General features: G+C 38.7%; 1 protein-coding gene across 1 annotated transcript in view; it reads right to left on the bottom strand.

Annotated features, from left to right (window-relative positions):
- Nucleotides 1-13587, bottom strand: part of ptprga (protein tyrosine phosphatase receptor type Ga) — a 290375-nt gene that overhangs the window by 61193 nt on the left and 215595 nt on the right. The window contains exon 6 of the mRNA XM_077202673.1: nucleotides 8638-8704. Coding sequence (XP_077058788.1) covers nucleotides 8638-8704 — 67 coding nt within the window. The remainder of the gene's footprint in view (nucleotides 1-8637; nucleotides 8705-13587) is intronic.

The following is a 13587-nucleotide window of genomic DNA, read 5'->3' as shown; positions in this document are numbered from 1 at the left end:
TACTGCAATCTGATAGCCGTCTCATTATCACTCAAAGAGAGAGATAGCAAAATAAACAGAAGCATGCGCTCATTTATATGCAGCTGGGTGGCTAGTGTGTAAATGGGAAGGCTAACATGCCTTGTGTTGTGTGTATATTGAAGTTAAGGTTGAATGAATGGTAATCCCCTGAAGGTTGGACTGGGAATGTAGAGCTACAGAGAGAGAAGCTTTTGCTGTGCCTCAGTGGCATGGTAATGGATGCCACAGAGCGCTTTTCTGTCACACGCACACACAGCCACAGGGCAAACACTCCAGTCACACATCCGTGTCTGAACCCAGCACGCCATGGACTCTCCGCCACATGCAGTCCCGCCGCCCAAACGTCCGTCATGAGGACATCAGCTGCCTCACACTGGGAGATTGTGCAGAGCCAGTGCAAGAGTAAGGAAATGTTGATATTTTGGGCTACTTTTAAGGCACAATTTCTAATGGTTAAAATCAAGCCCCATTATTGTGAATGCTTTTTTTAATGTTTATTAAAGGGGTTTCATTTAACATCCCAGGTGTTTACATATTTCCTTTTTCAGATAAACACAAACAAAGATTCTTACAAAAATAATCCATTTCTTTGAGTCCATATAATGCCAGTGAATGGAAGCCCACACTATATGGAAAAAAGTACAGTCATCATGACAGTAAACCCACACAGTACAACCCTAGTTGATGAATCAATGGATTTTGAAGCAGAAAGGTAGGTGTGTGTTAAAAATAATAATATTGTAAAACCAATTTTTACCATTAACCATAATTTCTCGTATGCATGTTCACGAGAGGGTTGAGCACACACGCACACACACACACACACACACACACACACACACACACACACACACACACACACACACACACACACACACACACACACACACACACACACACACACACACACACACACACACACACACACACACACACACACACACACACACACACACACACAGTTTTGCTTGAGAAGACATTGATTCATCCACTGGGGTTGTATGGATTACCATCACGATGTGCTTTTAGGAACATCAATATTCTGGGAATATGATGAGAGATTTTGCATTTGTAGGTAGAATAACAAAACTTTAGAAAAAAAAGAGGCCATTTTGTACACTGTTGTAGCATTGTAAATGCACTTCAGTGTTTCCCACAGAAAGACAGTGTAACTGTGGTGCGCGGGGTGGGGTGGGGTGGGGGGGGGGGGGTATCGTAGGGGGTTGTGGGGCGAGTATGGGGTGCACGATGCATGGATATTGACTACCAGCTATATAGAGCGTGCTAACCTCGAAAATCCAGCTATATTCTAACAATAACCTAGCTCTCATTATTAGCTAGGCCACTTGCATGCTGGCTAATAACTTTTTAAAGCTGGGTCTCCAACATTGAGAGCGCTGTATTGGACAGATTTGTGCAGCGGTTTTCCATGAGGGAGAGAGAGAGAGGTACGGGCAAAGAGTATAGAAGTAACAAGAGGCGAAACTCAATAGAACGTTCCATTGCAACAAACGCACCCATGCGCAGAGCTGCAGCTCCGCCATCTTGGACTGAACGCAACACAGCTGTCATAGAATTGAACGATAGCGGTTCAAATTCAAAAGCGGTTAAGGGAACTAAATAGTAGTTTCTAGTTTTTAATATCTCTATAGTCTAGACTAAAACGGCGTGTTGAATAATGTACAACAAAATAATGCTTGTGGATCGGTTTATTAAACAATTTCGTCATAGAGCATGAAGCTGTCAAATATGCTATTTATTTACCCCAATAACTTTTAGGGATAACTCCCGTTTTCATACAGCACAATTTTACAACACCAGTAACAACATCACATGTTCCTCATGAAATGATTAACAAATTCATTGAAAAAAATGAACACAATGAACAGTGAGTAGGTGAAAGGGACAACACATTAGTCAAGAGAGAATATTTAATAGTAATAGAAGATCATCACAAAATGATCAGTAATAAAATTGGTGATGGTAAGTAGATCACATCATTTCTGGCTGCATTACACACAACAAATCAAACATTGTGCAAGTAAAGTGCAGACATTTACTACAAATAGAATGGCAATGGTAAGTATATTAGCTGTTCTATATGTTTTAGCCTTTAGTTTTATTATAATTTAATTCATCTTGACTGATAAAAACCTTGTACAACACATGTTACATTTGATACAGAAAGAGAGAGTTTATGTACAGATGTACAGATGACAACTTTAAAAAAAAATTCAGTTTGGGCTGTGAGAGTTGTCGATTTTGGGACCGTAATATATGATGGATTCTGAATCTATTGAATAATTGATTGAGTGTAATTGACTATTGACTGTTTTTGCACTTTTCCTTGTCACACACAACTTCCCTGCACTCACTGTTGTACACCTCCATGCCTCTATTTACGTATGGAGACGCACGTACGCTGCTCACTTTAACGTTAATACGGCGCTCTGCAATCAAATACGATTTTAAATAGGTTTAGTAAAAAAAAAAAGTGTGGCGGTCAGCGTTGATATTGTGGCGGGCCGCCACAAATAAATGAACGTATGGAAAACCCTGCACTTATACTATTAGTCAAGGTTTCTTGCACAAAAAACTACATCATTACGTTTTACATGCCCATTTTCTGCCATCTCTCTGACCATCATTTTGTGTTACTGCATCTTTAAAACTTCTATTATGATTGACCTCTATTATGATTGGCTTTACTCTTCCCGTGTGAAAACTATTGAATTGTAGCAAAATGTAATTTACAATGACGTTCATGAGGGCAGGCCAAGTTACTGAATACTAAATAGACCCTAATGTGAAATGTAAATGTCAGTCTGGGTCATCATATATTAATGTGCATATTATGATTTAATCACAGACATAACAAGCATTAGAGAGTTTATCCCTGCACTTTTTGGTAAACAATCCAACAATTTGGTATATAAGATTGGCCGCGGTCCCTGACTCAAAACAACTTACTACTTGGTGTTTTATCGCCATTGTGATAGGGTTAAGACTGTGTCCTTCAGGCTTTTCCTATGTCATAAATGTGAACATTTCTGATCAAGTTGCTTTGTTTCCATAAATAGTCTGAGTGGACTGGAGAGGGAGCTCAATCTACATTTTACATCTGCATACTCTGAAAAAGCAAGTAATTCCTTGCTATCCATTATATATCCTCTTTAATATCTTTAATAACTCTGAAACTACTGACGTGAGCGAACCCGTGAGCGAAGCTCTACACTGACCTCATTTGTCCTCGCCACTGACGTTAAAATGAAGCATGAACTTCATGAGAGAATCATTAAAGCCTGCTCATGTTAACGTCAGGCGAAAGAACAAAAGCTTACATCCTTGAATTAAGGATTCGCAAGTAACATGTTCCCAGAGGGCCTGTATGATGTGCCTGCATGTGTTGCCTCAACTCAAACTCCATTGTAATCTGTTTAAAGCAAAGGCAAATGCACTGATGTTCACACTGGGCCATTCCATACGGCATGTTCGCTTCTAACATATGGTTAAATATTAAGAGAAATTACTTTATAGGAGCTTAATGGATGATCACTTAACAAGACAGCTCTTCTCTTCCACCAGCTGAGGGCTTTTAATACAGTGTGTAAAATTTTTTCCTTGTGCTTCTCAAAATGGATGCATGCCTCTTAAGAGCCAACACTACCCAGACACTGCTTAAAATCTTCATTTTTAGTAGTCAGAGTGTGGAGAAACAGGTTTAAGAATTCACATACAGCCGCATCAGTGTCATTTGAGCTGCAAATCACTTGTTTCGGTTTCCTGTGCGTAGTGTAAATATGTGGCAGAAGATCGGCAGGTTAGAATTATAACCGTCTAAGTGTTGACACGTGAGACACGGCTCTGAATGTGTGCAGACCCCCTGCTCCTATCTGTCTGGGATAAGAAGAGAGAACACCGCTCTGTCCCAGCTCCCGCAGAGAACACACACACACACACACACACTCCTTCACACCGCCCCCTACTCTAACCCTACTGAGCAAACAAGATCAACACGCTCCAGCAAACAGGCCGCAGTAGCCTGACTGGTGTGGAAAGACTTGATTAAAATGAAGAATAAATGCGCTTCTGATTGAAATGATACTCTACGAGAGGAGAGCAGACAAAGGGTCAAGGCTTGGCTGTAGACGCTGTAACTACACCAATATGGGACAAAAAGCATCTTTCTTTATTGATGAGCATTCAAAAGTAGCCGTATATTCTCAGAAAATATAATTTTAGAAAGCAACCGGCAACAAATCCTGTGGATTTACGTTAGAGGGAACAGAGAAGGGTTGGGAACTGAATTTCTCGCTCAGCTCTGTTAAGAGTTTGTCAATGTGAACAGAACCCCATCTTAAAATACTCTAACAGAGTTTCCTGCACTACTTACTGTATTCAGTTGGATAAACTAAATCTACAGTGTGAAACATAGCAAGTCCAGTGCAGTTTAATTGACGAATGACTCTTATGAGCTTGTTCTTTTTAGTAAATCATAGACATAGCACAGCCAATGTAGTCTGATTCCTGAACAAATTCAGCACATCCAGTTTGCAACTAAAGGTTATTAACGACATTAACGAAATTTCGATGAAAATTTGGGGGCAGCAAGGTTTATTTCAATTGCGTAGTGATGTATGAAGCACAGTCCACATAGAAGATTCTTTCAAACCAAGAAGCTTTTCTGTTGGTCGACGCACTGAACTGATGAGACCAACTTGAACTGGTTGCGAAATTTGGTCTTTCAGAAATCTTTAAAAAACTACTGTCAGGATTTACTAAAGACACGCAATGAAAAATAAGCGCTGAAAAGGCATGGACAGTTATTTTTGCGGCTGACCTTATTTAATAAGCATTTGTAAGAGTTTCCCATTCAGAGTAAAAATTTATGGGAGGAGACTATTTAAATGAATCACGCAAGGTTATTTACTAAGGTTTGCAGCAATATTTACCACCCAAAAAAGCATGTCTTAAACCAGACGCTAATTTTTGCTGCTCTTGATAGATTGCGTTGGTCATTATGGAAATTATCCGGCTGGGTTTGTGTTCTTTAATTTGCAGTAGATCAAGCGCAGAACTTTCCACTCCCATCTGCGTTTTTTTTGTTTTTTTGGAATTGCGCTCTCATGCTAATATGCCCTAATAAAAGCCTTGTCAGTAGTAATTTATAAAAATAAATGAATGAAATGTCAAGTTTTGCTTGTTTAGTATTTGTATATCAAAGGCTAATTATTGAATTGCATTTATCGCACCTCGAAAGAAAGAAATTATTAAAAAATAAACAGTCTGTGTAAATACACCTTTTGAAACTGTTTAAGAGCAAGATTTTAAATAAAACATTTTAAAATACTATATTTTTCGTGTCCCTAGACCTGGGCCGCGTTGCGAGACCAGAACGGGCTTGGGGATGGGCTCTTTAAACCACATAAAACACCATAGCAACTGCATAACCTCATCCTGGCAACATCCTAGCATCATGGCAGTGACTTTTGCAAGTGCGTGGATAACTCAGAAAATCAGATGTAAAAATTGAGTTAATCACCATCATCACATCTTGGTAACCTCATCAATGTCATCAGATTTAGCATCATCATCTTCGACTTTTGGCAGCAGTTGGAAGCAGAACTATCTTGGTGGAATTCCTTTTGAGTGGGAGCCGTTTAAAGTGAGTGCCATTATTACACTGCATTAGAGCTGAGATCTTTGTCAGAATGGCAGTGCGATGCTTTTAGTATCACGGCGCCCGGATTACACCACGACTTCGTCATTCTCTCTCTCTCGCGCTCACTTTCTATGCCTGTCTCAGTGGGCAGCACAAATCGCAGGCCGGTAATTACCATCAAAGCCTCGCCGTGCCTTTAAACTTCGCACGGACACATAGAGAGATGTTCCTGAGATGACTAAAAAGCAGGCAGAACATGAGTATATTAACTAAGAAACCTTTAAAGATGTCAATTTACTGATGTCTGAATCATGGACAGACCTCGCTGTTTCATCTTAATATTCCAGAATATACAGTTCAGTTCATGCTGGGAGCAGTTGGTGGTGTCTTCATCATTTCAGAGCTTTTAATGTCTGGAAGCAGACAGAAGGAACATTAAGGGAAACTATTCAATGACTTTTAGGGGGTCAACTTACATAAGGTTAAAGGAGCAGTTTGTAAGAATGACAGCTAGTGGTCGAAAGAGGTACTGCAGTCCAAATAAAAAATATAGGAGATCGTTGTTTCCCCCGCCCCGTCCTCCTCAGACTCGACACTCACGCGGGTTGCACGTTTGAGGACACGCAACATGGACGAGCGCAATTTGTTGCAGAGGAGACTAACACACTGTAAGTTGATGTGTTGATTTATCCGCGTTTTAATGTGCTCTTGTTCTTAGAGATTTTTAGATGATACCGAGGCTTTTTAGGTTGTGTGGAATCTACAATCTCTGACCCAGTTTGTTTGCTGGCAGCAATACGCTGTGTTTCCTGCTGACTGGCATCCCGGGTGTCGAATAACTATTGGGTGACCTGGCAGTGGGCGAGATCGCACAGACCCAAAAAAAAAACGGACTGACAACATGGAACGTGTAAATAATAATTAAAATAACTGGCTGTAGAAGTGTTTTTCAGAGAAATGAGTATGTGAACTTAGCATGTGTCCTAAATATCTGCAAATATATTATGGTATTTTTATGCTCTAGAAGTGTGAAAAAGTTACATACAGCATCTTCATAAAAAAAGTAATTTTCGGGGGGTACAATCACTTTTGGTGCCCCTAGCACAGTTAAAATATAAAATCTTAAAGGGGAAGTATGTCATTATAAAAAGTTTCTCCAATATAATTTTAATAAACAAAGAGAACTATAAAGAGTAGGTTAATGCTGTGTCTGAGCATGGCGTGAGTTTGGGCGTCAGGCTACCTGGAAAGTGGTTAAAAAGCCCACCCTTACAAAAAAGTAGTATGATGGACGAATAGTAGCTTTTGGTACTTTTCTGTTTGTATATCAGCTTGTACTTCCTTAGACTAGCACCACTTTTGTTCATCTAAGTGCCAACCTTTCCTTCTATCACCTGACAACAGAGATTGCCAATCAAAAACACAAGTAGAAAAATAAACACATTCTCAACAAAGCTTGAGACAAAATGACACAGAGTAGATAATGTGTTTGTGTACGCATGTATGGGTGTTTGTGTGTTTGCCAGCCTGGATACATGACAGGTATATACTGTGTGTGTATAGTATATATATATATATATATATATATATATATATATAGTGACGGAACAGCGTCGCCAGGTTCACAACTAGAGTGGGTGTGAGAGAGAGGAGGAGGGCCGTAACAACCAGGACTGGAGGCACATGTTGAGGGACACCTGAATCGAATGGAGCTTCGTCACCAGCACTGTTAAATGGCAAACCACTTTTCGGAAGACCGGTCTCTTTTCCCCATGCATGCACACTTGTGTCCTTGTAGTTCCAGGAAGGGACGGGGAGGGACTCCTCACGTGCCAAGCCGTGAGTAGCTGGACCCATATGCCCGTGCAGGGATACATGTGTTGCCGACTCCAGGCTGAGAATGGCCGTCCCCAGGGAAGAAGCTGCCACCCCTTGTGCACCGGACCGAAGAGGGCAGCGCGTGCGGCCGCCGGGACCCCGCCCCCTTTACCTGGATCAACCCGCCTGAGCACTACCTTTTCTTTCAAGTGCTCCAGCATAGTGAGGACAACAGAGCCCCTGTTTATTTTGGACACTTTATTCCCCTTTTTGGACATTTTATGTTTATTTTTAAGTTGAATAAAAGCTTCTACCAGGCCTGACACAACACCCACTGTGACTGTAGTAGCTTATCTCACCACTATATATATATATATACTTGCAGAGACAGGTATTTTAACATAAATTTGGGTGTATGTGTCCGTTCAAACACAAGGAGAGACGAAAGAGGAATCAATTCGGTGTTCACGAACTATCCTAAGCGGCCCTTTCTGTAGCTATTATTGCATCAGCCTGTTTTTATGTGCATTTTGAAGTATCACATCAGAAACAGCGCTCGATCGAGTTCTCTATCCCCTCTTCTTGCGCTTGAATGGTTTAAAAGCGATTATATGTGTAAATTGTCAAGGAAAAAAAAAAACACGTGCAAATAATAAACTTTAACTCATGATGGTTAAACTTAACTAATCTGCAAATCACTTGCGTACCAAACCGTGGGGCCTGGTCCATACGGATAACGGATCAACTTTGATCCGTTGCACCCCAATCGGTTAAAATCAATAATGAAAATAATTTGATTATCTGACCATCTGCCTGTCACAACGGTTTACAGTAGTGAATAACACATTTCTATGGACACATAGAAACACATACGGAAAATACAAAGCGAGCTGCTGCGGGAAAGGTGCAAAAACATGAGCAGGCTTTATTTTACAGTAAGCGCATGTGGCTTGTACATGGAGTTTGAGTTTGATTTGATTCCAGCATGTAGAAGACACACTGGTCATCAACAAATTAACAGGAGTTGTTGCCAGAACGATTAACGAATGCATGTGACTAATACAAAAATAACATATCATAAATTTCAATACTAAACCCTCAACCTAAAATAGCCTATTCATGAAACATCTACTAACCGTGATGCACCACTCCTCTAAGACCATGAATGATCGGATCTACTGCAGGATTGTCCTTCATCCCCACCTGAGAAAGAGAGAAAGAACACAAATAAAAAAGAATGAGTTTCCAATCCATGTTGGATGTAATACAGACAAACAGATAGAAGAATAGTTAGATAGATAGATAGATAAATAGATAGATAGACAGATAGATAGATAGGTAGATAGATAGATAGATATATAGAAAGATAGATAGATAGATAGATAGATAGATAGATAGATAGATAGATAGATAGATAGATAGATAGATAGATAGATAGATAGATAGATAGATAGATAGATAGATAGATAGATCATTTTTGATACAGAAAAAAACTGGTAGATAGCTGATGTCATACAAGCAAAATGATGGCAATCACACACACAAACACACACTCACATAAGAGAACCCATTATGCCTCACACCCCCTTAAAAGCTGCCTGTATTTGAGAAGCATCTGAACTGACTGAATTGTTGAACACAGACAAAAGACTCCAGTACGCAATAAAACCAGACAGAGGGAAGCCATAGTACTGACCTTTAATGTGTGTTTCTGAGTGTATGTGGCTTAGCAAAATAGACTGATAGCTTGCTCAGTGCTGAAAATATACAAAAATAAAATGGTTTGAAAATAATTTGAACAATCTTGATCCTACAAAAAGCACAGATCAGGTAAAATCCATAACAGGTGCACATTTCCTTTGCTTCTCTTGGATGGAGGTGTATCAAATACAGGTTTGTGCTTTTAAGAAGCCCCTATAGGGTTGAATCAGGAGACAGGCTTTGACAGAGAGGACCCGAGAGGTGAGGTCTATTGGTGAGTTTGTGTGCGTGTGCGTGTGTGTGTGTGTGTGTGTGTGTGTACTCTCTCTCTCTCTCTCTCTCTCTCTCTCTCTCTCTCTCTCTCTCTCTCTCTCTCTCTCTCTCTCTCTCTGTCTCTCTCTCTCTCTCTCTCTCTCTCTCTCTCTCTCTCTCTCTCTCTCTCTCAAATCTCTCCAGGCTCTTTGAACACTCTTGTGCTGTTTCTTGCATGACAGAGAATTCCAGAAGCTCAACACAGGAAGTGGGCACTGAAAGTTAACAGCACAAGTCTGCACCACAACAACTATCTTGAATAGTCCTTGATTTCAGTCCAAAAACGTAAAGACTGCTCTTCAACGATGTCATACGACAGACAGACAAACACAGACAGACAGACAAATAGATCTGAGCAACAGATAAAGAACTGACAGTGAATGACACAAATAGAAAGCAGACAGGCAGATACACAGACAGACAGATAGATAGATAGATAGATAGATAGATAGATAGATAGATAGATAGATAGATAGATAGATAGATAGATAGACAGACAGACAGACAGACAGACTGACAGACAGACAGACAGACAGACAGGCAGATAGATGGATAGATGGATAGATAGATAGACATACAGATAGATAGATAGATAGATAGACAGGCAGATAGACAGACAGATAGATGGATAGATAGATAGACAGACAGACAGATAGACAGACAGATAGATATATAGACAGACAGACAGGCAGATAGATGGATAGATGGATAGATAGATAGATAGATAGATAGATAGATAGATAGATAGATAGATAGATAGATAGATAGATAGATAGACAGACAGACATATAGATAGATAGACAGACAGATAGACAGACAGACAGGCAGATAGATGGATAGATGGATAGATAGATAGATAGATAGATAGATAGATAGATAGATAGATAGATAGATAGATAGATAGATAGATAGATAGATAGACAGACAGATGGATGACAGATAGATAGATAGATAGACGGACAGGCAGATAGATGGATAGATAGATAGATAGATAGATAGATAGATAGATAGATAGATAGATAGATAGATAGATTGACAGACAGACAGATGGATAGATAGATAGACAGAGAGACAGACAGACAGACAGATAGATAGATAGACAGACAGATAGACAGACAGACAGACAGGCAGATAGATGGATAGATGGATAGATAGATAGATAGACAGATAGATGACAGATAGATAGATAGATAGATAGATAGATAGATAGATAGACAGACAGGCAGATAGATGGATAGATAGATAGACAGACAGGCAGATAGATGGATAGATAGATAGATAGATAGATAGATAGATAGATAGATAGATAGATAGATAGATAGATAGATAGATAGATAGATAGATAAATAGACAGACAGACAGACGGATAGATAGATAGATAGACAGACAGACAGACAGACAGACAGACAGACAGATAGATAGATAGATAGATAGATAGATAGATAGATAGATAGATAGATAGATAGATAGATAGATAGATAGATAGATAGATAGATAGATAGATAGATGGATAAATCGATATTTTTCTTTATTTTTGTATCAGGACTGGCAGATTAGGACAGCTACGGCCAAAGTGTGTGAAAAATTACGGAGTCAAAAGTGTCAGGGCCGGAGGAAGAGAGAGAGACTGTGTGAGGTTAACAACATCAGACTGACAATGGAGGGAACTTAAAGAGATAGTTCACCACATAAAATGAAAGAAAAAAAAATGTCTTCATTTACTCACTCTCATGTCATTCCAAAAGGATAAATGTTTCTGTTTTTTTTGTGTGTCTATAACAAGAATTCAACTTGTTACCAAGATTTTGTGTTCCACAGAAGAAATGAAGTTATTCAGGTCTGAAACATGAGGAAGAGTAAAAGATGTGTGTTTGTTACTGAGACCAGCCGCCTATGTAGAGAATTTCAACTGAGTTGCTTATGAAGTTCCCATTTTGCCTTAGCAAAATGTAGACAGTGAGTTTTTTTTAAAACAGAGCTCATTTTGTGTTTAACATTGCATTCATATGGACTAGAATAGTGAAAGCACTCTACAAATGAGCCAGTATGCCAGAGGTCAACCACAACCCACAAACACCTGGAGTTCCTTGTAGAACAAACCCTGAGGTAAAATAAATAGCAGCAAACTGCTTTAAACTCAGTTTAAGAGCTCTCTTCCACCTCAGAAGTAAAAATAGCACATGCAAATCAATAAAGTTCAAAGTACGTTTTAGCAGATGGAAAATAAAAATGCTCATTTGTTGCATTAAGCTCAGAGTGAGCTTTTTAATATGGCAGCTGTGAGCTCTACCAGTGAGAGAGCGAGAGAGAAAAAAACAGAAAGCCCTGCGATTGATTAAAAGTAAATGAGGAACGCAAATAACTGCCAGCTATAAAACAGCACAAGAACATAACTTGAAACAATAACCAACAATGAATTATATTAAAACCTAAAAACTTTTTATTATTTATATTATTTATTATGTCCCGGGCCACCAACAAGTCTGTGGCTTCAATTGTATTAAAGAAAAGCTTTGGCTACATGCTAACTGCTAATAGCTGCGTTTTAGTGTGTGGACATGTGTCTTGTAAATAAGCCTATGAACGTATCATGACTGATGTTACGACTGTTAACTTCCTTAATCAGGAACAGATAGACTAAATGTTTGGGCAATAAAGAAAATGGTGTGAGTTTCAAATAAAAAAAGATATCGAGCGAGGCACATGCTATGAAGATTTCCTCAGATAATAGCCTAAGAGAATGAGAGAGACGAGAGAGGGTTTGGGGAAATACATAAAACTCTAGTCAGATGAGATTTCGACTTATCCATTTCAACCTGAAAGTCTGTGTTGTCATTTATTGATTAGTCTTCTCAGTTTTGGGGGTGAAGAGTGCAGAATTTCTCAGATGAAAATAAGCTCTTCAAAGAAATACTGAGGAAAATCTAAAGTTGATAATTTCTATAGGAAACATTTATGTATGCATGCGTTCTTGTTTTTCTGTGCATTTTTTTTAAATTTCAAGTATACATAGGGACTTTCAGATTTTGTATTCTAATTTAATTTTCATTTTATACATTGTTTTTGTTCTTGGTTGTATTGTACAAATGATCTGTTTAAGAGTAAGTATACCAACACTAGTGTATAAAAAAGTGGGTTTGGTAAGATGAAGTCTCTTATGCTTAACAAGGCTGCATTTATTTGAGTATAGTAAAATTACAGAAAAAACAGTAATTTTGTGAAATTTTATTATAATTTAGAATAACCCTTTTCTATATATTTTTCCAAATGTATTCCTGTGATGCAAAGCTAAATGTTCAGCAGCCATTACTTGAGTCTGCAGTGTCACATGATTCTTCAGAAATCATTCTAATATGCTGCTTAATATTCTGTTGAAACTCTGATATTTTTCAGGATTCTTTGATGAACAGAAAGTTCAAAAGAACAGTATTTATTTGACGTAGAAACCTTCTGTGACATTATAAATGTATTCACTGTCACTTTTGATCAATTTAATAAATCCTTGCTGAATAAAATCAATTATTTTATATACTGGTGGTGAGATGAATCAGCTTTTAAGAGTGCTGAATGCTACTACTGTGTTTTTCTATGATACAGCAACAGAAACTACCCTGTTTGTTTCATGTGGAAATATTTTTGCTGTTGAAGCAAATATAGACCAAATAACTTGAAACACTGTCTAGATACTCAAAATCAACTCCGTATTTATACTTATAAGTGACATGTTTGGTTTTAAATGTGACCCTGCATCTCTGCCATAATGTCCGGTTTCAAAGACAAGGCTTAAAGGGATAGTTCACTCAAAAATGAAAATTCTGTCAGTAATTACTCACCCTCGTGTTGTTCCAACCCCGTACGACTTTCGTTCATCTTCAGAACACAAAGTAAGATATTTTTGATTAAACCTGAGAGCTGGATCACTTCTCCATAGGCTTCTAAGGGACTGAAACTTGCCAGCCCCGAAAAGTTATTAAAGACATTGTTAAAATAGTCCAAGTGACTACAGTGGCTTAATCTTATGTTTTCAAGCGACGAGAATAGTTTTTGTGCGCAAAAAAAACAAAAATAACGAC

Source organism: Siphateles boraxobius, unplaced genomic scaffold (assembly GCF_051911475.1).
Source record: "Siphateles boraxobius isolate OS27281-9 unplaced genomic scaffold, OSU_SipBor_1 5, whole genome shotgun sequence".
Taxonomy (NCBI): Eukaryota; Metazoa; Chordata; class Actinopteri; order Cypriniformes; family Leuciscidae; genus Siphateles; species Siphateles boraxobius.
Note: the sequence above shows the minus strand (reverse complement) of the source record. Positions and strands in the feature narration are given on the sequence as shown.